The following is a 27,544-nucleotide window of genomic DNA, read 5'->3' as shown; positions in this document are numbered from 1 at the left end:
GTGGCAAATGTTTGAACGGTTCCTCCAATTTAAGAAATGAACATTGCTAAATAAAAAAGTATGTCTTTATCTTCATGTCTAGAGGCTTGACAATGAAGTTGAACATCCATTGTGTTTACATTGTGAAATGTAAAGTTTAAGAAGCATAGAGTTAGATTTGATGCTGATCTAATCTGGCAAAAAAATCCTCTAATAATTAGTTATGGGGACAAATATTCAGTACTTCTTCTGTGGTCTTGCTTGCAGTCAATAGTTTCTTAATTTGATCATATGCATGTATGTGCACATTGCTTTTTCTTTCTTTAAAGACCAATGCTCATCACATTAGGTTATATAGCCATGCAGGTGAGAGATTATAATCTGTATCATATATTTTCCTGAATTACTGTTGCAACATGACTGGAGTTCCAGCAGTTCCGTAGATCAATAAAATACACTACAGAACGTGTGTGATGGTATATTTTTGATAAACCAGTGAGACATTACAATGCAATGACATTTGCATTAGAGGTTTTACGTTGTTACCAGAATTTTATCTCAATTGTATTATTTTCTATTTTCATACTTTAAATGGGCTTTGCTTACTACAAAATGTCATACCTGAAACAAAATGTACTGTACAAAACTGCAGATAGATTCATTTGACAAAACTTTCTAAAGGATCCTTAGTTTCTTGTTGTCTTTTTTTGGAACTGTAGTGCTTATGTTGAAACTTGTATATCATTTACAGTACTGTGTCTTGTGCCACTGCTGTACCTGATGTATCCAATCTGGATTAAATGGATTACGTGCCACAAAGCATTCAACTCTTGCTGTAGACTTTTTTAACTGATGTCATCTATTTGATTAAATAATCTGCTGTACTCCAAGACAAGATATATCACAGTCATAACTTTGCCAGATATAACCAAAAATCCATTTAGTTTAGCATACTGCTTCCAACATAGACAATTATAACGTTCCAGGAAATCTATAGCAGAGCCTGAAAGCAATAAGTGGTGTTCAATGGCATTCTGTAGGTAGAGGCACCATTCAGTTGTTACATCTGATAAATTTTGATAAATCAATCTTGTTTAACCCCATCCTAAAGTCATCTTCTAGCAATGAATTCTACAAACTGAAAACACTTTACATGAAATATATTTATCACCGTTAGATACCCATCACTTAATGCCCATCAGCATTTTGGGTTATTGAATTCTAGCATTATGAACATTACAGAAAAGCTCTTGATCTTTTCCTACATCATGCATTGTACAAAGCTGTGCCTGATTCTTCACAAGTTATATGGACTTCAGTGTGGCTTACTCCTAAGTCAGTATGGCATTACTCTTAACTCTCAGTAGAGTGTGATAGAACATAGTCCTTGAAGATAGCAAATAAGCTTGCAGTCTTGTCTTTTCCCAAAAAACTATATATAATTATGGATATGGAAGAGAACAGGAACTGATAAAGGGAATTATATCATGGTTACAATAGTTACACAGTGAAAATGGATTCTGCTTTTCTGGCACAAAGGGTTCTATTTTAACTGTTTCCCATATTGTGCTGAAATTACAAAAGCTGCAAGAACAGTAAAACAGTAAATTTTATTCGTTTAACTCTCAATGCTCAATACTGTATGCATTGTATCTCGATACAATAAGCATGGTACTCCATGCACATAGATAGCCATGACAAAAACTATTCATCATGGTCACTTCTGTAAAACGACAGACAGCAGAAAATCAGACCCTTACATAGGAAAATTGTGCAAAAATATGAGCTCTAACTTCACCACTAATTGCATTAACTAAAAGCACAGGGATGAAAAGGCTATAGCAACATTTCAGATTCTATACAGGTTGAAAAAGAATAGGGAGACAAGATTCTCTGGGTATCAGAACATATACATTCACCCGACTCAGCCCCCATTATGGGATGCTAGATAGGATATAAAGCAACTGAAACAAAGCAGGGCAATTCATTTTGGAGTTAATTGATAATTTTACTTCTAATTAAAGTTTTTGCTTATTATTATATCTAATATGTGTATCTGGTCAAGTTATAGGTTTTTTTCATAGGTTTTTAATATAGTTACAAATATTTCCTGACATGATTAACTTAATCTAAATATGGAAGTACTACTTAATTAAATTTCATTTAAATCAGCAACATGCATTAATTGAGATACATCTATTTATGCCACTTCTAAATAAGAGGCAGCATTATATATAGCTCAATAGGGACAATATCAATGACTCAGAAGCCACGACAATAGACAACAGGAAAAAAAAATGTTATGCTTCTTCATTAGTACTATTTTGAAAACTAGGGCCAATGTAGTAGAGTGACTAGATCTGCTAAAAGTTCACTGAATGAACTTGAATCACACACTATCTCAGGTTAAATCAATGTATAATTTCTTTAAGAGTAAAACTGGAGATGTCAATACAAGTATTGTTGTGACAAATAAGAAAAATAAGTTAAATATATTAATGTAGAGGCTTTTTTTTTTAGAAAGGGTAAAAATTGATATTTCATGTGGTTTTCAGCAACAGAGAATGAACAGGACTATACATAAGCAGAGTGTCAATAGCACCACCTACTGAACATTGTAGTGAGAGGGATCTTCAATGTTTTATCAGAGTCTAGATCATACATAACAGCTACATCTTATCTGAAAAGACTGCTTTCTAAAGTCCTTTAAATGGTTTGAGAACATTATAAAGTTTAGACTAAACCTTCAAAAAACCCACTAGAAGTGGCCCTGCTGCCCCTGCTATCTTCTTCTAAACATTTAAGGATAGCAAGTTGGAGAAACTCAGAGGAAGAAAAAAACAGCATTCTAGTCTATGGAACTCTAGAAGCAATCAAAACACTATTCAAACAATGAAATTTTTTGCAGGATAGGAATATGTCTTTTGAGAAAACAGACTATCTTCCATACTTTTTGGAAGAGCGCACTGATTTTATCTAAATGTCTGAAGAAAAATACAAGAAATTGGTCTGTTTAAGAGACAGACTATCCCAAGAATAAGCATGTCAACCTTAAACAAACACAACACTAACTATAAGTACAGCAGAACACCATTATATTTCCAGTGCCTATCTCAAAATAAAGGAGGGGAGTAGGAACAATATGTGACAATGGCTAACATTAACAGGTGGATTCTAATACATAAAGACAACATTGCAGTAGCTATATAACAAACTTGTACCATTTATTAGCAAAATTATTTCACTGAAATGAATATAAAACGAGGCATATCAAATGAAAATTATATAAGGTACAAATAAGATACCTAAACATAAAATATAATTTAGGTATGAGGAGAGACTCACACTACTTTATTATTATCTATCTCTCTTCAACAACTCTTCCAGGTAGATTGCGTTGGCATGATAAGCAGTCAGTGTGTTTAATGGCCTCTGGTATCTTTGATAGTATAAATAAGAAGCTTCCGTATAATGCCTCTGCCATGCCCGGTAATATCCTCTCCAATATTCCTCAGGACTTAGATTTTCATAGTGAGGAAAAGGAGCACGTTCGGTCTTGAAGGGGTGGATGGTGTGAGAATAGTGGTTACGACTGTTCAGTTTATTCTGTTTCACATTCTCTTTCATTTTCTTTTGGACCAGAAAAGCCTCTTGAAATTGCTTTTGTTTAAGGGCAGCACTGAACTGCTGATGAAGTATCTGATCTGTTGACAGTATACTGTTATCTCTTTCCTGCACATCTGAAGAGGCCTTGATACAGGATTGATTCTCTTGACTACACATGGATGATTCAGAACTACAAGAACTGCTATCATTATCAGATTCCCCAGTCAATGTCCCAGTTGATGTTGCAACATACTTACTGGATTCCATCCCGACTAAATCTAAAGAATTTAAGTGTTTATTTTGGTTTCTGGGATTTACATATGTTCTTATAATCTCTACATCTCTCTCCAATCCTTCCTTAATGAAATATTCATAATCATCAATAAATTCAACCATGCTCCATGTACAGACAGAATCCTGGTTCTTAAAAGAAGACAAGCAAGGGATTTTAGGAAGCATGTTCTTTAAACTTTCTTTGTCCACTTCTTCATTATTATGCACAGCAGTTTCACAATCAGTTTCCACTTGGTGTTTTTGCAATGGGATATTATCATGTGTATTTCTGTTTATCATTGTTTTCGCATGTTCTACTCTATTTTTAAGAAGCTTCTTTTGTTTGAGACCTTGTTTTGGCTTGGCTGCTGGAGAATTTTCACGAACAATGATCTGTGTACTAGCACTTATTGTTGGATGTTGCACTGTCCCTTCTGGCCTTTTAGCTGGCAACAGAGATGTATGAAGAGATGCATTGGGATATGGGACAGCAGTAACTTCTACATCCCCTCCTTTAAAATGTTCCAGCAGCCCCGGTGGCAAAGGTTCTCCAAAGAAAAGAAAAACAAAATCAGCCATGCATGACAATATCAGCTGTTAAGGGACATAATAGCATAACATAACTTCAATGTTTAAATTATTTAAAATCTGTGTTTTTATTTTTCAGGCTCTACTATCCTCCAGAATGAAGTAAAGAAAAGTGCTAAATTTAGGACCTGGAAACACAAAGCTTAAATGAAACATGTTTTGAATACAAATACAGTGGTACCTTGGGATACAAATGCCTCTACTAACGAACTTTTCGGGTTATGACCAGCTCCGGCCGCAAAAATTTACCTCGATGTGCAAACTCAGCCTCGGGGTACGGTCATTTTTCCGCCCTGACACGTGGTCTGCGGCCATTTTTCCGCCCCTGACACGTGGTCCGCGACCATTTTCCTGCCGCGCAGCGCCCGGCCATTTTCCCGCCCCACGGCGCCCGGCCGTTTTCCTGCCCCGCCGCGCCCGGCCATTTTCCCGCCCCTGACGCGTGGTCCGCGGACGCCAGAACGGATTAACAGTAATTACATTGAACCTTATGAGAAAATTTGCTTCGGGGTGCAACCAAATTCGGAGGGCGGAACGGATTAACCGGATTTACATTGAACCCTATGGGGAAATTTGCGTCGGGTTACGACCAACTCGGGATACGCCCAGAGTCACGGAACGGATTAAGTTCGTATCCCGAGGTACCACTGTACATAGCAGATATATTTTTAACTGTTACAAGTATTCATTTTAAAAGGAGGAAAGATAAACAAAAGTGTTGCCATAAGCTAAATGATGGTACACAGTGCTGTAGAACAATTACAATGGTACAGTTCAATTCCTCCTGCCTCTAAAAGTGCAGGATAATGAATAACCAAAAGAGTCCTGACATTTTCTTCTGACTTCATCCAAAAGAAGATGTTCTCCATCTTCTAGGAAGTACACCTGTTGCTAAACTCAACTTTAAATTTCTCTCTACCTTGTTTTAAACCATTTCTGAACATACTTTTAGCAGATAAAGTAATCTGTTTCCCTGGCACCAATGCAAAATGTCCAGAATGGTCATGATTAGCGTATTCTACAATCGTGCATTTGTGACACTGAAAAATATTCACATCTCAATTATTTGCAATATGAACTGAAGTTCTTCATCATGTGAAATTTATAACTTCACAGAAATAATTCCTCCATTCAGAAACTTTTAATTAAACATTAGGATTCTGAGTAATAGGACTATGAATGCATGATTAACAGTGCAACAGTACACAATTGTGATCTAATTGTGATTATCTCTGGGACACCATTCTCAAAGGCACTTCTTAAATTCAAAAAATTATGATCATGTACAAGAGACATTCCTACCTGGTAAAGAAAGAAGCTGAAGGTTACATTTTTGTGCAATTTTCATCATCATATTTTCTTCTTCTCCACGACAGCAATATGTCACGGCTAGTCCTAAAGTTCCTATAATAAAGCAGAGATGAAAATCAGTTGGACAAAACTATTGATCCATTTACCTTCTAGAAAGTAACAACTCAAAGGAGCGTTTACCAAAGCGTCCAGCTCTACCAATCCGATGCATATATGTTTCCCAATCCAAAGGCATATCTAAGTTAACAACCAGATTCACCTTCTCAGCATCAATTCCACGGGAAGTCTGCAACAAAAGCAGCAGCAAAAAGTGCTCATGAGCCAAGCAAATTAGAGAAGTTAACTTCCTAGATTTTTTTCCTACTTGTTCCAATGTTGTAAAGGAAAAACACTGAAGATTCTTAATGGCTTGGTCAAATGAAAGTTCAAATACATAATTACAATAGGGAGCCCTGTGCTCCAGTTCAAAGAGAGTTTCCTTAATACAACAAGCTACACTCTATGAAAGTGTACGCTAGTAACAATTCCATTAAAGCAGCAGGCACAATTCAGAAAAAATCAAGCATATTCAAAAATATTCAATACATTTATTTTTTCTGGAATATAAATTAGAATTAAATCTAAAGTCAGTATTTTATCTTTCTCCCACAAATATTGTGAAACATGGTACAATAAAATGCAACAGGAATAAATAGCAAAGCTTCTGATAGGGAATTCTTTATATAATGGTGCTCTAATGTTAAAGGGCAATTCTAGGAATGCTTTGTTTTCTACAAGAGTATGTTTGCTTTGGTTAACATTTCTAGGTTCCTTGAGTCAGTCTTGCATTAAGTACTTTTACTAGCTATTTAAGATTAAATAGGACAACTAACCAAATCTGTTGAAATCAACACCCTGCAATGAAACTGCTTGAGCTTAGCCATGGCATCAAGTCGCTGGTTCTGATTCATACTGCCTAGAAAAACAAAGATAAATAAATAATGCAAAAGGGAAGTGAAAGAAAAACATGAAATCTACTAGCTGAATTGCTATGAAACCTGGCTGACACACAAGCTTGAAGAAAGCAATAACGTTTAGTCATCAGCAGATTTCAGTGAATTTACATATAACTCTCAGGCAAGAATTCCTCGGCAAGAATGCTGAGAGCAGAATTCAATTTATAACATTTCAGCTATGCCTTAGAAATTAAGGATATACAAAACTGTACACAAAAACATTACATGAGTAGATTTCTATTTCACACTGGAATTTCCTGTCATTGGGTTCCTTCCACCGCCTTGCACATGCCTCAGATCTGCACCCATCTCAGGAAGATATTCCAGGAACAGCGGGAGAGAGGGGTGAGCACAAGAATAGGAATGGGATTAAAACTGGAGAACTACATTCATTAACAGTACAATATCATTCAATACCAGTTAAATAAACACACTGTTATATTTACTCAGGAGCAAAACTTGCTGAATTCACATGCACGTACCTTTAAATACAACAAATGTTATGTATACAATACTCAACAAAGTAACAACAGAGACCTACAAGCTTACCTGAAATACACTCAGCAGGAAAACCTTTGGATGCCAATATATCTGCCAAGTGTTGAGCTCTTTAAAATGAGAGACACAAAAATAAAAAGACCGGAAAAGAGAGACTGTGTGTGTGTGTGTGCGCGTGTGTGTTTGTATACAGACCTCCCCCTCATCTTATTAGTTGCCTCTGTCAGCTACTCAAACTGCCTTATAAGAATATGTGGCAGAATATTAAATAAAATGGCTATGTTTATATAAAACTATATTGCTTTTTATGAAGATACATTATTACACTGTGAACTTTTTTCCTCTGATTGCTTCATCTGTTCCATTAGTAATAAACTCTTGATTTTTAAAAATTTATTAAAAGCAAGTGGCTTTTAAAAAAAACATTAACAAAGTTTTCTAGAGAAGAATATTCAGTCTTATGCAATGTGCTTAGCTTTCAATGACCAAACATCTCAATCCTATAAATTAATGGACCCAATGGTCTTAACCATACTTGCTAGGGCTGTGCATGCTTTGAAAATGATTGGAAGACATGCTTCCACCTCACAGCCTCTATGCTACTCATTAAAATAGAAGCCTGAAAAAATGTGGGCTGCTTTACTGAACAGCAGAGATGCTGTGCATGGGTGAGGGCTAAGACACTTCTTCCAAATAATTTTTTAGGAATGCAGAGCCCTAATTCTTACCTTGTCCCTCAGTATCATATGCATTTTGACATTCATGTAATGCATATGACTACCAATCCCCAAATATTTCTATTGTTTGAGCATTTCTAGATTAAAAAAAAACAAAACAAAAAAACCTCAAAATACCGGCTATGTAGATTCGAGAAAACCAAGGCCTGGTTGAACGGTATCTTGCTGAACAGCTCCTGTAAATGCTTAGCCTTCTCCTCAAAGGTCTTATGAGGTAATGGGTAAGAATTCACAACTTTGTAGTACTGCTTCAATCCTAACCAAAACAGAATAGGCTTATATATCATATGCAAAATCAAAAATGCCTTGTAGAGAAGAATACAAATTTAACAATTAACATATTTGCAACACAATATCTGGTTGACGCATTACTACACAAAACAGTTGCACAGAATATATAACTTATATGATGCACAATTAATCATAAATTCCACAAATACTGGATATTTGTGCAAAAATGAAAAGAACTCATTATAGTTACCAATAAGACTTGGGTCAGTAGGATTCAGCTTCACAAAAGTGGGTTCTCTCATGTATTTAGTCAAAGTATTAGCTAAGTATTCAGGATAGGTGGCTGAAACTGCCAACATCTGTTTGTTGGCTGGTAGAGAAGAATAAATCCAACTAAGATAGATGTGGAAAAAAGAAAACATGATTCACAGTAAATATTTTGTATCAATTAATGTATACATACTGTAATTTCAATTGCCTCAAATATTGATAAGTAGCATTTTATGGATGAACACTTCCAGTGCAACATACAAAAATTAAGAAGATAGGAAGTATAAGAGAGCTTCACATCAGAAGAAACATTGACAATTACTTTATGAAATGCTTTGTTGCTTCAAGTAAAGATCTTCAAAGCAAAACACTAAAGTAGACCAGCAATGTGTAAAAATACTAGAAAATTTCAAAAAATTTTAAAAAAAACAACTATTGAGGAGTGACTCTACTGCACCCCAATTTTACCAGTCCTGACAGGCAAACAAAGACTCCCTAGATGATGTGCACAGATGCAGTATTGATGAAGGTGGTCATTCATATAACATTCTCATACTGTGGCCAGCTCTTCAGAAAGACAATAACCCCAATGAGAACAATTTATGCAACATTATCAATATCACTGGCTACCTTGCTAACCAGGATCCTGTTATGTCCAGGTACGGAGAGAGGACCTCAATGTGAGATAAAAGGGCTGTGAACTAGAAGGCAGGCCTACTTGGAAATGGCTCCCACATTGTGGAATATACAGCCCCGAGAGGGACCTGGCCGCAATCCTCTTTGCGTTCTGGAAGGGCTTTATATTTCCTCATTATTTACTAGGCAGGATTATTTTGATTGGGGCAGTTTACAAATACTGAAAAATTAATAAATGGATCCCTAGGCCACAGAACTTCTGCATTTCCAGGATTACATTTTAGATTGTACTCCCACATTTGTTCCAAGCCAATTCATGAATTTCTCAGACCCAATTATATTTATGCAAAGTTACATATGAAAAGAAGAAATTATGTGTAACTAATTATACTTACTTGACTTGTTCTTGGAAGCTGCCTTCTTCCAGAAGTTTATCTGCTTCATCAAGAATGAAAAGACGAATACTGGATGTATTCAAATAGTCTAGCTCTATCAGTTGTTTAATGCGACCTTCAATGAAGAAAAAAGAGGCACTATCGTGTAAACTACATATACAGGTAGGTAGTCCTCATTTAGCAATCACCATTAGGACCAGCAACTCGGTCATTAGATGAAGCAGTCGCTAAGTGAAACTGCAGCTGTGCTTATGATCTTACTTCAGCTTTCTTTTGCTTTACAGACCTGTGAAGGTTGTAAATGCAAGGATTGGTCATAAAGTTACTTTTTCATCACCACTGTAACTGCAAACTGTCACTAAACAAGGCAGTCACTAAGCGAGTTACCTGTACTCTCTCCAAAAAATGTCTACAATATTTTTGATTTGTTCCTTCACTAAATTTATATATCACCTTTTCACCAGAAGCTCAAGACAGCATATATAACATTCCCTCCTCCAAGTTTTCCCCAAAATAATAATCTTGGGAGGTAGGTTGGGACAAGTGATAGCAACTGACTAGCATAACATAGCAACCTTCCACTGTTAAAGAATGGAGTTGAACTTGCGTGATCTAATCCAAGAAAACATCACATTAAGTCATCCTAAAAATTTTTTTTGAAAGTCTAAGTATTTTTGTTTTCTGGAATTTCTGAATATCAACACTTTTTTTATTTCACACAGAGAGGATAGCATCTGCTAGTTATGCAGCACAGGAAAAAATGGGATTAAAACATCTCAAATGCAATATTGTCTTACCAGGAGAGCCTACTGCTATGTGACACTTTTTCAGCCTCATTTTATCTTGGTTTAAAGGAGTTCCTCCAATGAAGACATGACATTCCAAACCTTCCATTTTGATCCCAATAGTTGTAATTACTGCATGTATCTGCACAGCAATCTCTCGGGTAGGAGCCAAGACTAGAATCTGAAACAAATATAATTAAATGCTTTTAAAAAAACTAAACTAAAAATAAAGTATCCTTCACACCACATCAAGCTCAACCTTTGGTGACTTCATGGATTCATCCATGCAGCTTTCTTGGCAAAATAGAAATTATTTAACATCGCCTTCTTTTGAATGTTTTTGTCTACTCTTAATCTAGCCAATTGTTCTAGAATTTTGGTCCAACACTATCTAGCTTTTGAGATCAGCCAAGACCAAAAAAACCCCCAAACAAAAACACTAATAATCTAGAATAATAACCCTCAACTTAGAAGAGCTCAGATAATCAGCAATTGAATTAATTAATTACATTTATATAGTCAGCTAGAAGCAGACTCAGGTCAGGATTTTTTGTCATAAATACACACATTAGAAATATACTCTTGAACAGAAGCATACAGAACAGCTATATCACTACAGCTGGTTGTTGAATTTGCTTTGGAAATGGATGTTGTTCTCAGAATTTAAACACTATTGCCCTTACCTGAGTCACTGGGCTTTCCAAGATAAGGGAGTCAAGTGCAATAGTAGAAAAAACACAGGTTTTACCAGTGCCTGATTTTGCTTGCACAATAAGGTCTAAAATACAAAGAAAAGCTACATGTCAGAAAGTAGCCAAGATAACTTTTGAAAGTCAGAACAAAAAGGTTACTGTACATAAATTAGGACAGTGCTCCTTCATCAGTATTTGGAACAGGGGATACAACCAGGACTCCTTCATAGTGTACCAGTTTTCCTTAATAAGAACCCTTACTAATCTTTCTCTTCTGTATGGAATTGCAATAAAATGCCATAAATGTACTTGCTTGCTTTGTCATCTCATTCCCTATGACAATGAATCAGGCAACAGACTATATACCCTAAAACAAATTTCAAGAAGACTAGCTGTCTTAATCTGCTGAAGCAAAACAAAAAACAAAAACAAAACCACAATTGAAATCTTCAAGAACTGCTCCATTAAGTTTGTAGGAATACTAGAAAAATTAAGTACTTCTCAGTTTTTCATTTTTTATTTATCTTAAAAAGGTTTAAGAATAAAAAAGAATACATAATACAAAAAAGAGAGAAACACGAAAAATTACAACACACAGAGCTATCCAAGTTAACAAAAAGCAAGTAAAAAAGCAGGAAAGGGGGAAACTATACATATTAATCAAATGTCAAACTAATTTCTAAATCTACATGAAAAAATTAAAATTTATTTATAAACATTACAAGATATCACAAAATCCATCCCATAAAATAACGTATTGCAACATTTTTTGATTATTAGATAAAACTGCCTTTTTAAAAACAGATAAATTGCACACTTCTTGAATCTAATCCTTAATATTATGAATACTATTCCAATTTCTCAATAATTCTCAGCAACAACCCAGGCCTGATAAAACTACTGCTCTTCAAAAATAGACAGATTCCAAAGTTTTGGGACATAATTTAACATTAACATCCTTAAGATTTTTAAAAAAATGCCCTCCAAAATCTACTTATATACACTAAAATGTTATTCCAAAAAGGTATCAATGATTTCCAGGGCCAAATTATAAGAGTCAATGACTCCTCAATTTTTTTTTACATTGCCAACAGAGAAAATCTGACATTCATCCTTTCAAATACATTCTTTGGAGTGAAGTAGACTTGAAATAAGATATTTTGATGAATTAGTTTTAATTTTAAATCCTGCAACAATTGAGGTTCCATTATTGGGTGTTCACATTCTTTAATCCACGAGCCATCAATGTCAACTTTAATTTTTTTTTTAATTTTGATTCAAAAAGGATGTAGGTTTAATTTCAGACATCGACTCCATCAAGTATAATAGCATCTTTGGTTTCTCAGATGCAGCCAAAGCATCCAGGTCCTATTCAGATGTTAAAACATTCTTGAGTTGATTATGTCACCAAGTATTAAGCGCTTGTTAAGCCAGGTCTCTTCTTAGGAATAAGAGCAAACTAATGGACTAGAAAAAATAACTATCCTTAACAAGGTTGAAGAGAACAGAAGGGGAAGAAAACTGATAAGTTGGATCAGTGGGCTCAAAGATATTATAGTCTGTCTTTGGAAGAGCTGCAAGGTATTACTAGGGACAGGTCAAAATGATGAGCATTTGTCCTACTCAGTAGCAACTAAACTGCTGTCTAGAAGCATAATAAATTAATGAAAAAAGGCTTTGACCACCTTTCTCTACAAATTGAACTTATAGGCAAAGGAGAAGGAGAATACTATAATCTACCCATCTTTTGCCAGTTTGCTTCTATGCAAGCCACAAAAGAATGAAGCCCTTTCTATGCAGGCAATATTGGAAATACGCTTGACTGAGAAATGATTGTTCTCTCCTTCCTAAGTCAACTTACTTCACTGGAGGGAATTCCACTTGTGAGGAATTACTGGCCACCTGTGCTGAGCAGGTAAATACAAGACCTTTAAAATTTCTCAGACAACAAATCAAATGTAATACCAGAATGTTATTCTTTTTTTTTCTTTTTACAATGAGTAAAAAGCACCAATTTTGGCACATCTGGATTGCTGAGAACAAAAGAATGCTCTTGCATATGCTGGATTTCCATTTCACAATATGTCTGGCCCAGGGGACCCAATCAATTACAAAGCACCAATTTACCAGTATGCTACTCAATATGATTTCTAGACTCTGTCTCCTTCCCCAGGATACTCCCTACTAATGTTGCTTCACTCTAGTAGTTTTATGGCTGGTCAAGACAATTCTAAACAAAGAACTGGCATTTTGGGAAATAAAGATTAAAGTGGAGAGTAGTGCATTGCTTTCCTCATGCAAATTTCTCACTTTTTTTTTTTAAAGGATAAAAATTCAAAACAGGCAGTGAAACAAGAAACCCAAGAGACACCAAGTCACATATCGCCAACTACACTGGCACCTCTGAATCCCACCTTCTGCTTTACTTTCTCTTGAACTCTGGAAGTGTAACACACAAGCAGAAGCACAAGGAAACGGTGACAACACCCCCAGCGAATTAGGCTGCACTAAATACCAACCAGCTATCCGAAAAGTGATAGGGCTTCCTTGATACGATAAAGGTTTTCTAGAGATCGGGGGAGAGCCCCCCTGCAAGAATAAGCGCGGCTCTCTACCAAAAGCTTTCAAATTTCCTAAGTTTTTTCCATCATCCGAACGGACAACGGGATACGGCTCCCCCACCCGGAGATTTAGGCTGCAGCATCACTCTAGCCCCAAGCCTCCCTTCTAGGCTGCGGCTGTTCTCCACAGCCCTACTGCTACAGCCCCCCATCTCACCTAGGCCGCAACGGCCTAGCGGAATAGCTTTGAGCTGCACCGGAGAAGGCCTTAGGAACCCCGCCGCTTTCAGCCCTTCCAGAACTGGGGCCGAGAGCAGCAACGACCCAAAATCTTCAGGCCCCTCCTGGAGAAGGACATCACGAGTACGCAGCCAGCTCTCCGCCGTCGGAGGAACTGTGTCCGGCGCTTCCATCTTGGAGACTGAGCCGTTCAATATCTCGCGAGAAACCAAGCGGGAGTTGGAAATAAGACGTGAGCGGCCGCTGGTTACTGTAGAATGCGCGCGCCAACCAAACAGGAGAGACGAAAGCGTACGCTCGAAGAAGAACGAGGCGAAATGGGCGCGGGGAGGGCGGAGGGTTGGAAATGATCGCACCGCTCAAGGAGGATCAAACCATTAAGGCGGAAAAAGGAGGGGGTGGGTGGAAAGAAACTGCAGAAAGGGCATCGAATGAGGGCTCGGCGCGAAGAGCTTAACGGAGGCAGGACCGTGAGGTGAGAGAGGCCGGATATCGAATTAGAAGATACGGTGCTGATGATGCGTGAAGTTAATATTCCACCGCAATGACAAGTAATGCATTCTGACACAAGCAAACGTAAAGGTCAAGTAGACCTCGATTCCCGGAGACTCCATAGATCTGCCGGTGTTGTTTACTACGCAACAACACAGAAGTGTTTTGTCAATGCCATCATCTGGGCATCTTCTCAACTTCTCAGTTTAGCCTGCCCTGCTGGGATTTCCTGGTGGTCTCTCATCCAGCCCGAACCTGCTTGGCTTTTCGAGGTCACCCGTAGTTGGCCAGAGGCTGCACATTTTCCTTATCTCCTTCTCCATTATCTCGTTTAAAAAATAGGCCTGAGTAGGCAAATTAATTAAGGCAAAAGTAATAACTGCAAGTGATTTAATATGCAGGACACAGAACATAATGCATCACTGATCCAAAGTGGGAGAAGGCTCCCCTGGAAATAGGTGTTGTGTCATTAGCTTTATAACTAGAAAGAGTTGTTTGATTCTTCCTTTTTTTTTTTTTTTTAAGAAAAACACTTTTAATAATATTTTTTAAAAGAAATCACATTTGGGCAAGAAATTGGGATTGCAGCTTTTGATTTATGTAGTAAATAAGGAATGTGAATAAAATTGATTTTGTAAAATTAGTTAATCTAGTGGAAGGGGGGCCTAAATCAACATTTAGATTTCCTGTTGCTGGAACTAACTTTAATAAGACTACAAATTTATATGTGTGTAAGTAGTATTGAATATATAAATTGCAATAATCAGAGATTCAACCAATGCCCCCACTTCTATGTCCATTCTCTTTCTTCTTGTATTTGTTTCTAGATTGCAGGTACCTTTGGGCTCTCATCTTATTCTTTGTATAGCCCCCCTGGGCATAGAAAGAATAATATAAATAAATAAAGGTTGAAATTGCATAAAGTCCTCTGCAATTTACTTAATTTGCCCTTTGATTTTTAGCTCAGCGTGAACACATGCTAGATCAAGTAGTAACCCTAAATGTTAATTAATAGTAAGCCCATGGAAATTATTAGGACTTCTTCATAAAGATGTAAATGATAGGATCCTGCATGATTACTCTGAAATATTTAAACTGAAATAGTTATGTCTAATTAGGTTTTGGGTTTTTTTTGGTCTGCGCTCAGTCATTGCTGACCCTGCAGTGACTGCTTGGACGAGTCCTTGCAGTTTTCAAGGCAATTGTTTTTCGGAAGTGGTTTGCCAGAGCCTCCTTCCTAGAGCAGAGCCCAGCTGGCGAGCGCAGGAGGAGGGGTTTCCGTTGCTTCGCGCTCTTTTCGGGCGTGCGGGGTTTTTCGCGCTTACCGGCAACTGCTCCCAACTCCTTTTTGCAAGGCGCCGCCAGCATTTTTCCTCCCACCGGAGTGAGAGTCCCCATTTATCTACTCACGTGAGTTTTCGACCTGTTGGGTTGGCAGGAACTGGGGAGGAAACAGGAGCTCACCCTGTTTAGCGCGAAGGCTGGACTCGAACCGCTGAAGCGTCGACCATTTCTGGCCGGCAACTTTCAGCGTCATTAAGCAGCTGCACCACCACGTCCCAATTAGGTTGTACTCTGCTTTAAAGATTTAAGAAAAGCTGATTACATTTTTAAAAATTCACACATTTTATTTAAACTGTGAAAAATCATATGAAAGTTAATCATAGCTCATATAGCAAAAATATTTCAAAAAAGTGGTTGGTAATGATCTCCAGTTAGTGCTCAATTTTTCATCTATATGAAAAAAAATTAAAATAAACATGATTCTTTGCTTTCCCTAGTAAATGAGATTAATCAGAATTCTTGGTTAATAAAGGGCCTTTCCCCATTTGCATCTATCCAAGATAAAAACATGTTGTGACCTTTTTATTCCATCAAGCGCCCCTTATGTTGCCTCTGTCTCATCCTCAGCCCATGATAAGTCTTTGAAGTTCTAATTTTACAGCAGTATTTCTCCCAAAACTGACAGCAGCTAGCATCAGTTTAAAGGTGAAGACCATCTGCCATGTTTCCGTGTCCAAGTTGGCAGCAGTGTAGTCAGGTGACTAATAGGGACGGGGAGTGGGGAAGCTTGTAACCTTTTAGTAACTTTGCTCATTCATTCAACAGGGCCCATTCTTTTTTCCTATCTGGGATGGTAAAGAGCAGGACATGCAGGTTACTGGCTGCTTGGTACACTGAACAGCTGATCATTGGGGCAAGGGAGCTGCAGAACAACCCCCATCATGAAACAAGCTGCTGGACTGCTAATGGTTGGAGGGCTCCCTGGGTTAGATTTAGGGTTACTGAATAGCAGCTTCCCATAGCTGTCGGCAGGCAGACTAATGCACTAAGGAGGAGGCTGCAAATGCAGCGTGTGACCTTTGAGGAGAGGAAAAGCTGCCACCTCTCCTGCAGCCCCTGCTATTCCATGGATCAGCTACAACCCTTGTGCCCGATACGTGGAGGTGGTCTGCCAGTGAAGCAGAAAAGGCTGCTTCTTGACAGATGGCTAAAGCTGTGAGTCTAGCCATTGGTCAAAACTGTCTGCCAGACACAGCAACACTGTGATTAGGCTATGGTTTCCCATTGGCTGGTGATATTGAGAAATATGGGGAGGGCAATGGCTTTGCTGAACATTCCTTATACACCTTAAATTGGAATATTACCATCTGGTGGCAAATTAGAACAGGGTCTGGAGAGGAAGGATGGGGATTGACAGCAGGACAGCTAACTTAGTGCTGGTTTGGTTTTCTGATGGCTCAAGGACAGGTGGAAAGCATTTTAAGCAGGTTAAGGCCTAAAACAGTTTAAATATATCAATTGCACTTTCTGTTTCTCACCAGAAGAGAGTGCAACCTGACCATAACATGTGTTTTTATTTTTTTTAAAAAGCAGTAAAAAGGAATATTATGTATACTGAAAACCCTGAGTTCAATGGGACATACTGTTAAATACATGTGCTGATTACGCCTGTTTAAAGCAAATAAGATTCTTCCTCCCATCCAAAAAACCCACAATAGGGAGTACTTATCAAAACCTTAAAAATGAATCACAAGGAAGAGCATGCTCTGGTAACAAATTGAACTGATTATATCAAGAAATGAACACTTAATTTCTTATAAACAGGAAATTGGATTAGGCTGTATAGTAAAATTGTCTTTAGACTCTTTTGGATGAAACTCTAGTCCAGTGTTTCTCAACCTTGACAGCTTTCAGATGAGTGGACTCCAACTCCCAGAATTCCCCAGCCACACATCTGAAAGCTGTTCAGGTTGAGAAACATTGCTGTAGTTTAAACTAGCATAAAGTAAAGAAACCTTAGCTTGTTTGGGGCATCATGGACTTCCAACGTTTATTTTGTCTTATAAAAAGCAACCGTGAGAGAGCTCTAATTTAGACTGATAGGAGTAGGAGCTTTGATGTGCCAAAAAGCACTCATCCAAAGCTAGAATTATTGACTGCAGGATGTGGAAACATTCTTAAGCTCCTTTGGGTCTAACTGGTGCTTTGGAGAGAGACATTTAAATGAGGGAATTGGTACCTGGTCAAAGGAATAGATATCCTTCTTTTCATGTTATAGTTCCAGGTAATATACAGCACAAACCCTGCACCTGATTTTTGATCATAGACAGATAGAGATTGTTAGTGTTTGGGGGTTTTTTTGTTTTGTTTTTATCTTGCTGTTCTGCCTGTGCTAGTTGAGATGGTCTCAGACATAATGTTGAAGATGCCTGGGTAACCCAGAGTTACTTTATTTCCTCATCACATTTTTTTATATTTGGCAGTGTGTCTCCATTTGTCCTACAGTCTTCTTTTTATGAAATTAATTATAGAATATGTTGCATTGTATGTTTCACCAGTCCATGTATGTGATGCAGTGTATGTATGCGCATACAATATAGTGTGCTGTAATAACCAACAGCAAAAAATAATTGATTCTACTGTTATAACTAGACATACTCTGACATTTTATTGTACTATAACATAATGTCAGCTGCAGAAAAGGAAGGAATCTGTAATGTGGAACAGAAGAGTCTAAGAAAGGAATTGATTCTAGTATTACAACTAAACCTAATCTGACATTTCATAATTTTATTCTTATAATTTCATTTTATAGTATAACATAATTTCAGCTTCAAAAAAAGAACTGGAATAGGGAACAGAGAGTCTAAAAGGATCCCCTTCATCCAAATCCATAATCAGATAGATTGGATTTCTGGGCAACTGTTGTTTTAATAGATAGGTTTTAAATTAAACCCAGATATTTCTGTCTATGGATTTGTGTCTGCAGTGGAGATGGTGACACAGTGATAGAAAACTGGCAGCCAGAGTGAGCCCTGACAAAGATAATCATTCCCAAACTGTCATGTGATATTACAGCTAATTTAGTAACTGTGATATTCTACTGGAGGTGTCACTGATGTCAGCCGGGCAACCCTGCAGACTTCCTAGAGGGGGTTATTCAAGTAATTGCTTCCTCCTTAAACAAGGTTGCCAAATCGTAACTCCTCAAATCCAGTTGACATACTTTGCTTAATATACACTCCAAATACTGTAATCTAGCAAATTATTTGTACAGAATTAATCTCTCTAATTTCCATAATTTATTAAATATATTCCACTCTGTTCTCATCAAATACTGTGGATCATGAAAAGGAAAAAAAAAATAGAAGATATTCTGACTTGGATAACTGTCTGCCTGACTTGTTGGAAATATAATGAAAAAGGTTTCCTTCTTGCATTAGAAGCTAGAATTCAGCACAATAATATTTACACATATATGGACTGATGTCTTTATAGTATTCCCTGCAATATTCTCTAGTTAATACGATCCACCAAAATGTGGGCCTGATCACCACCTTTTTGAAAGCACTGTCAGAACAATGACGTTTTGGGGTGGTTTGTGGTAGTGATGGTTAAAGCTGCATTCCCATATGATTTACCTGAATGTCCCATTTCACTGGGGCATTTTATTTATGGGATTTACTCCTGAGTAAATATGAATAGAATCGATATATATATTGGTTTGGCATGGATTTAACTCAACTTTTCCTCCATCTTTCAGATTACTTGTTTTAGCATATTACTAATAGGTAGCATGTGAGGCAATGAACTGAAGGTTTGTTCCAGAATTGGGAACAGAATTATAGTTCCCAGTTTTGTCTCCCTTTGAATGCATGCTTTCTAGTTTAATTGTCTAGTTATACTTCTACTTGAGGTAGAGTAACAAAGCCTATCTAGAAGTATTCCTCAATAAGTATTAATGGGCAATCACAAAATTGGTCACATACTAATAGGCCATCACGACATTTGCATACTACTTTCTGGATATCTGTTGAAATTTAATCACTGCTGTTATTCATTCCCTCTTGAATTCCTAAAAAAAATTAATTTAATTTAATTTACACATACATACCAGATCTACAACAAAATGTTACATGCATATTTATCTCCTCTCAGGGATGCCTTCATTCAGGATTTCACACCACCATGCATATTATACTCCAAAATAATCCATTTCTTTTCCACCTACACAACATTCTATGACTCTTAGTCAACTTTGTTTCCTTTTATGATTTTATTTTTAGAAAAGTTTTATAAATGCATATTTACTTATTACACCATTTATTTTTTGAGATAAGCGACATTATGCAAGTCGCAGAAGAAGAATAAATAGTAAGCAAAGGAATTAAAGCATAGGTGAGAAAAAGAAAAGGAAATACCACAAACTTTAGTTTATACCAGCACCATTCTTTATACTTCTGCATCTCTCTCTCTCCTTGCAAGCCATCCATGCTTTCACTGCACCCATACACTACTTCATACATTGCCTTTTATTCTTTATACCTTTCTTTTTCTGAGGAATTCATCAATTCCATCCAATCACAACTTTCTTGATCTTCCCTTTGCTTTTCACTCTCACTCTTTGTCATATACAGTGGAATCTCGGGTTATGAACGCTTCTGTTAACGAACTTTTCGGGTTACGACCAGCTCCGGCCGCAAAATTTTGCCTCGGTTTGCGAACTCCACCTCGGGGTACGAACAGGATACGCGGCCATTTTTCCTCCCGTGACACGGTCCACGGCCATTTTTCCGCCCCTGACATGTGGTCCGTGGCCATTTTCCGCCCCGACACGTGATCTGCAGCCATTTTTCCGCCCCTGACACATCCGCTGCCATTTTCCGCCCCTGACACGTGGTCCGCAACCATTTTTCCGCCCCTGACACGTGGTCCGTGGCCATTTTTCTGCCCCTGACACGTGGTCTGCGGACATTTTCCGCCCCTGAAGCGTGGTTCGCGGCCATTTTTCCACCCCTGACACGTGGTCCGCGGCCATTTTCCGCCCCTGACACAGAAAGGGAGGGGGACTCTCCCTCCAAGCAATAGCCGCCTCCCTGTCCTCCACGCCAGAACGGATTAACGGTAATTACATTGAACCTTATGGGGAAATTTGCTTCGGGTTGAGACCAATTCGGGCTGCGACCAGAGTCACGGAACGAATTAAGTTCGTAACCCGAGGTTCCACTGTATTTGCTTTACAATTCACTGTTCATTCATTCTGTCTTGACATTTCTTCTGACTTACAGGGGCATCTTGTCCCCAAATAGTGTCCTTTTGTGTTTTCTTTCTTCACTCTCTTTTGTGGGGATTTACTGATCATCAGGCTTCCAAGTATTCCAGTATTCTAATATTTTACAACTACAACAAAATCAGAAGAAAAAACTTCCAAGTTATCTTTACTTCATTCCAATCTGTGCCAATGTTCATTGTGCTATACTTTGTGAGTTAGAACTTACAAAGAACATTGACCGAACAGTTCTCATTCTTGCTGCCTCCAAACAGGTCAATAGCTAAAAGTCTTAACTTCTGAGCTTCCATGTGTCAAAACATAAACACACTTTCTCCATTAACATCTTGCTAGCCTTGCCTTCCGCACGATCAGTATATTTGCCTACATGTATTTTTGTATATTTCTCTAAGGTTTGCCCTCCTCCCAAAAAACCCTTCTGAGAAATTGCTATGACGAGTGGTAGCGAGGGATGTCCGTCCACTGAAAAATGGGCCCATAGTTTCCTTCTTTGAGTTCACATCCCAGGCAACTAACATTCTTTCTGGCAAAGAGAAAAGAGCACCAATTCCCTGTAGCTGCTCCTTATCTGGCTAATGGCTGGAGCCATGCTGATTACAATCTCATGACATCTGTCATTGTGTTTGCATAACACTAATGTCTAACATTAACAAATATTCAAAGCATTTCATAGCAAAGGTAATATATTTTATTATACCTGTTCTGTTAACTAACACATGTTGGCTTTGGCTATATAGTGCATTATGGATACTTACTAATGAAGCAGTGAATACATTGAATTACTGAAACTTTTCACCAAACCTGGCTCTAAATTCTGAATCATTGATCATGTTGAAATGTTTGTCCATAGGACCATACTGCAAGCATATTACTCCCATGATGAAAAATTTGTACAGAAAGATTTTTTTTTCCTATTAATTCTACTTAGAGAACAGACACAAGTGTGGTCTGGCTCCAATTCTGTTGGCATTCACCTGCCACATTTGTTTGTAGAGGGAATGTTATAGATCAACTGAACAATAGATTGTAAATGGATTGCTTTCATCTCTTATTTATCACTCCTCATTTTGCAAGACATGGCCTGTGAAAGTCATATTGGTTTTTTTAGAGAGAAAGAGAGAAATTTGAGAAAGAGATTTCTTATTTCACATGGAGTAGATTATTTCTAATCAGCTAGGGTTATTCTTTTATATTATATTAAAAAGACAGCAATCCTATAGAGCTTTTACATCCAAACTGTTTACAATGAAGAAAAATGTCCATTGTAAAGAAGTATATAGCTATGTGTGTATGTGTGTGTGTGTGTGTGCGTGCACGTGTGCGCCTTTGAGTCGGTGTTGATTCCTGGCAACTGCCTGGATGAGTCTCTGCAGTTTTCTTGGCAAGATTTTGGAAGTGGTTTGCCATTGCCTGCTTCCTAGGGCTGAGAGAGAATGACTGGCCCAAGGCAACCCAGCTGGCTTCATGTTGAAGATGGGACTAGAAATTAAGGTCTCCCGGTTTCTAACCTGGTGCCTTAACCACTACACCAAACTGGCTTTCTACATAGCTATTATACATACCATTCTTTTTTTCTTCCTTACTGTAGTTCCCAAATTATTTTATCCTCCTGCAGCCTAAGAATCAATCCTGAGGGTCAGTGAATGTGTTTTATATTCTCTCCTATTGGTAGAAAAAAATTCTCAGGGGAGTTTTTAAAATGCAGTTGGGGAGGTCCATTTTGTCTTTGTCCTGGGCTTTTTTCTCATGGGGGGAGGAAACATCTCTCCCAGCTAGTTCAAAGGCAGCTAAACATGCTCCAGTTCTTGGAGAACTGAGTACTGGAGAAGCAGGACAAATAAAGCAGTCTAGGGAATAATAAAGATAGATGTGAATTAGGATTTGGGATTTTTTTTAATAGACAGATCTGAGTTATTGGGATTTTATCTTGTTTGTGTGTGTAATTCTGGCTGGGGAACAGCCAGCGAGGAGAAACCTCATTAAATCATTTTAAGTTACCCTTTTCTTTTCTTCTCTCTTTGTCTTTCAGTCCCATTAATACCCTTATCTTGATATATACATAATGAAGGGCTTGCATTTCTTTATTGAATCAGCACACTGATTTAGAAATGATTAACTTTAGCACACTTTTCCTCCTCAGGCTAAGCTACAGAGGAAAATCAGAGATCGGCCACTCTGCTCCTCTTGAATTAAACTGGTACTACTTGCTCTGGAATAGAATAGATAGTAAGAACATACCTAGCCAGCTTTCCCAAGTGCATGGGGAGGTGCAGTAGGAGGGTGGTGGCTGAAGGACTTAGAGACCCCTTTCATGAGTACCAAGGCACGGACCACTCAATCCCCATATCTGAATATGGAAATGCACTCCTTTACACCCTGTTTTCTGGCTCATTGGCTCAAAACCTGTAGGTATTGTCTAGAATGTATCTTCCTCTCTCTGCTCTAGCCATTGCAGCATCATGAATCCATGGCCCAGCTATTGGACAAAGTACCATATTGCAAAATTGCTGTGATGCTGTCAGTTTAACACTGCAGATTGCAGATTGCAAAGAGCTTATTAAATAAAGAAGGAAGACTAGCTTGATAGTCAGAAAATTTGCCCTTGTAGCAAACATTCCAAGATCTTTAATTTCCAATGCAAAACAGTTTTAGTTCAAAAACACAGATGGGGAGCACAAGCCATTAGTTTATTCCTCTTTTCTGTGGAGTGTAACTAAAGGATATTTGTTATTTCAGGAAACAGCAGCAACTGAGAATGACTTAAGGATATTTTTTGTAGTCTCCTATTGGTCAGCTGAAGGAAACACTGAATGTGATTTTTGCATGCTCTTGGCATTTCATGGTTGGCAGACCTTAAGATGATCACAGATCAACTTTGAACTGCTTTGGAGGGACAGGGGTGTGAAAACATTTCTTAATGTTATTAAGAAATGTTCTTAACATTAGAGCCAAGGCAGAACAAATTGTTTATTTCCATACTATTGTGGGGATGGGGAGCAACAAGGGGCTAGATAATGGGTTAAGGTGATTAAGTTTTCTGCACACAAAGCTGGGTAGAAGCTATGAATATGAAAAGAAAGAAAATGCTTTGACCCAGGGTAGAATGAAAATAATATGATTTTAATCAATCTTAGTAATCAGGTCAGTCCATTTGTATTTGTTTAAAGTTAGCATGCTTTTAAATGAAAATAAAACAGACTAGAAATTCTTCAGTTGTCTCTATACCACAGTAAAAAGAAAACTATGAGGGGTTTATTATTTATTTTTTGCTGATTCCAGATGCCTGATTGATCTATGCTTACACAAATCTATATAATCAAAGAACCCCATGAAAATCAATTAGATGTTCTGGACATAGGGAGACTACAGAGAAGTATACAAAAGTTGAGATGAGATTTCCAGGCACAGCTTTTGCACACAGTGAGGAACAGTAGTGTTAGCTTGAAATATGAGGGAACTGAGGGAGGAGGGAGGGTTGTTGCTGTTTTTTTAACAGGCTTTCTTGAGAACTTGATCAAATTGCTGAGGCAACCTTCTTACAAATACTCACTGAAGAATACTGTCATTGTTTTCAAGTAGATGAGTAGACTGGTTCCTTAGAACCTCTCTGGATAAGGAGAAGGTGGGAGATTGCCCACATGTGCTTCAGAAGACTGCTGCTTGTGAGGAGACCCAGGACAGCATTTTCCACAGATTTGAGCACCAGGAGACTAAAGGATTAGCCAACTTGCTCGCAACTGCAGTGGAGCCTTTTAAAGGACACTAAGTTTGCAAACCTCACTTTCTAATCACTTTCAGAAATTGCCTGTTAATCATTTTAAAGCTGTCTGAGACCTTCAGAACAACAAGTCTGAAAAGTCTTCATTGGGTGAGTTTATCTTCAATTCTGAACAAAAGAAAAATTAATTATAAGCTTAAGAACTTAAAGAATCTGAAATAAACAGCAAAAAGCTAAATAAGAGTTTGATCTTAGAAAGTTATAAACGGACTAATGGTCCAGATAAATTTGGAATATTGAAACATTTACAATAAGATTTTGGAATTAATTATAAAGAACCAACAGCTTCTCATGGGAAATAGATCTGTTTTGGTTTTTGGAAGACACAACATAGATAAAGCAGTTCATGATTTAAAAACTGGACACTAGAGGGGTGTAAAGGTTTTAGGTAGAGGGGAAAAAAGCCTATAAAATGCAAAATGTTAATAATGAAAATACTGAAGGCGGCTTTTGAAGAATGGAGTCAGAAATTAGTAGCCACAGTATCAACAATGTCAGTAATGATGTCTGCTTCTATAGATAGACTATGTCCAAAAGATGTTATTGAAGGAATAACGGATGTAGAACAAATTTTATCTGACAAGATAGAGATGGTATTGAAAGTAGATTTACAACTGCCTGGCCAGGAGAATGACTTGAAAAAGGATGTTTCACTGGATCTACAAAAGAAAAATTTTAAAAGATGTTTTAAAATTCAAAAGGGAAATACAAATGATAAACCAAGAGAGTATCCAGGACAATTTTTTTTCCTACTGGATTTACAAAAGAGGCTTGTTAAAGCCTTGAAGAACTCTGTGCGATGGGACAAAGAATAAATGAACAGAAATCAAATCCTAGGACAATGTTTGAATGAACTAAAGATTAAGACTGTTAGAAGTAAAAGGAAGGAATATAAAGTTGGTTTATTTGATTAAAACAGGATGTGTTGTTACTTCTGGCAATCCTTTATGGAGTTTGTGCTGACACCAGGACTGAAAAGATGATGTTTTGTGGATTTGTCTATAGATAAGGGATGGGAGAGGAGGTGAAGAGTCACTAAAATTATTTATACTTGTGATGAAGGTCAGAACTCACTTTATATATTTCTTTTCTCTTTATTATATTCTTACTTTTTTCTCTTCTCTCTTTTTCTCTTGCACTTTTTACTTCTATTCGCTTCCTCTTTAAGTTTAGTTTGTATCAGATTTTACAATTATAATCAAAATTCTTAATATAATTAAACAGTATATGTATAATTATATTACGAATATATATACAGTAGTGTGCAAAAATTTTAGGCAGGTGTGAAAAAAATGCTGTAAAGTAGGAATGCTTTCAGAAGTATATATTGTAATTGTTTATGTTTATCAGTTTACAAAATGCAAAGTGAGTGAACAGAAGAGAAATCTAAATCAAATCAATATTTGGTGTGACTATCCTTGGCTCCTTTCAAGTATGTGTAGGTGCCTCTGGAAAGAATTTCTTCATTTATGTTTGCAGACATAATTTCCTCTTTGCTTTAGAATATATTGCTTTCACAATTTCATAGTTGTAAAAACCAAGGCCCCCCAGCTTGATACAGCCAATTCTTGTGGGTTTCCTCATCTGGTATCTGCTCGGCATGCACAGCATCAAGAGGTTTATCCTTTTGTACCTCCTGAATTTAGGTTTATTTGGTTGGCATATATGGTACTATCAGATCTGGGCTGCAAAAATCCAGATTACTAGATGGCAACAAAGAAATTGGGTTTTCTGAATCTCTTGGCAGCTATCTAGTGATCCTCAGGATTTTTACAGTCTGGTTATAGTAACCCTAAGCGTATATTTTAAAGGGAGTTAATTGCCACTGTCTCCACCCTTGAATATTAGTCCTCTTCAGCTGATAGATGTCATTTACAGGGCAGCAGTATTTATATATGTTTTTATATCTCCATGGTGACTATTTCTGCTTTCCTAAATCAAAGCACTAGAATGAAGAGAGGCTGTTGACTCTGGCAGGAAGGCTGCCTCCATATTCATCATCAAAATGAGTATCTTAGAGCATTGCTGGCATCCATTTTCTTTATGTGAAAAAGACTGTAATTTGCCCATCAGTTGACAAGGTTTTAGGGCAGCACTTAACATCCTAGTTGCTTTGATAATTGACCGAGTATCTCATCTTTCCCAGCAGGACTGATACAACGAACTGCTACAGATTACAGTATAAATAGGTTCTTAGGCATTCATTGGAAGTGTGTTTCTTCCATTGAGAGAAGGGGGTAGGGAAGGAAATCGGGGAAGGAAATTTCAAGGGTCCACAAAAATATAATAATAATAATAATAGTAATAGTAATAGTAATAATAATAATCCCTAAGTGTTTTTAATTAATATCCTTCTTGAGGGGCACTACAAATGTGAACAATGAGCTTTACATATAGTATAACTCTACTGACCCAATAATACAATATAAGATGGTGAACTAATAGTATTATAACACCTGTCAAAAGGGGAAAGGATGACAACTCTATTGTAAAGGTATTACTTATATTTAACAAAAACAAGCAAACATCAATACTCTTCAATAAAAATAAAAAAGGAAAAACCATTACAATTTTTTTAAAATTCCAGTAGCAGCAGAAGGAAATGCTGTCCCCAGAATTCATGCTGTTATGCTAGTAGAAAATATATTCACATCTGACTGCAGTGAATCATACAATTGATTTTAGGTTCTAAAGCAGCTTTAACTTGAATTAGAAATACAGTTGCTAGAATTTCCATCCCAGAAGGCAGATTATCCCCTCACCCACCCAAAAAAAAAAAAAATGCTGGAGATGAGAATTGTCACATCCTAAATGGAGATTAAAAATTCTGCCATAGGTACTGCTGTAAGTGAATTTGGGTTTTTCAGTCTCAATGAATCTATGATGAGCCTAAGTTAGGAATG

At 37.4% G+C, this 27,544-nt stretch overlaps 2 protein-coding genes across 2 annotated transcripts in view; one reads left to right on the top strand and one right to left on the bottom strand.

The window, feature by feature from the left end:
- Positions 1-443: 443 nt before the first annotated feature.
- DDX20 (DEAD-box helicase 20) lies at positions 444-14,067 on the bottom strand. The gene is made up of 11 exons (XM_007437840.3): positions 13,775-14,067; positions 10,988-11,082; positions 10,317-10,485; positions 9,520-9,634; positions 8,469-8,611; positions 8,105-8,243; positions 7,302-7,360; positions 6,630-6,712; positions 5,938-6,043; positions 5,749-5,850; positions 444-4,406 (listed from the first exon to the last, which is right to left on the bottom strand). Exons 1-11 carry the CDS (start codon positions 13,968-13,970, stop codon positions 3,337-3,339), a joined length of 2,277 nt encoding a protein of 758 aa, XP_007437902.3. The 5' UTR covers positions 13,971-14,067; the 3' UTR covers positions 444-3,336.
- Positions 14,068-14,091: 24 nt separating this feature from the next.
- INKA2 (inka box actin regulator 2) overlaps positions 14,092-27,544 on the top strand; it is a 69,692-nt gene continuing 56,239 nt past the window's right edge. Inside the window, exon 1 of the mRNA XM_088153268.1 lies at positions 14,092-14,272. The gene's annotated coding sequence lies outside the window, so the exon portion shown is untranslated. The remainder of the gene's footprint in view (positions 14,273-27,544) is intronic.

This window comes from Python bivittatus, unplaced genomic scaffold (assembly GCF_059951505.1).
Source record: "Python bivittatus isolate LINGU-HERP-01145 unplaced genomic scaffold, Pbiv_v1 ctg000700_np1212, whole genome shotgun sequence".
Lineage (NCBI taxonomy): Eukaryota > Metazoa > Chordata > Lepidosauria > Squamata > Pythonidae > Python > Python bivittatus.
This window is presented reverse-complemented; position numbering and strand designations above follow the sequence as displayed.

What these genes read in the sequence shown, in the direction of transcription:
- DDX20 (XM_007437840.3), bottom strand. Translation starts at nt 13,970, where the DNA reads ATGGAAGCGCCGGACACAGTTCCTCCGACGGCGGAGAGCTGGCTGCGT. An exon ending in CATAGCAGTAGGCTCTCCTG is followed by an intron (nt 9,635 to 10,316) that starts GTAAGACAATAT and finishes TCTTCATTGAAG; the next exon opens with GTCGCATTAAACAACTGATA. An exon ending in TGGTAGAGCTGGACGCTTTG is followed by an intron (nt 5,851 to 5,937) that starts GTAAACGCTCCT and finishes GCTTTATTATAG; the next exon opens with GAACTTTAGGACTAGCCGTG.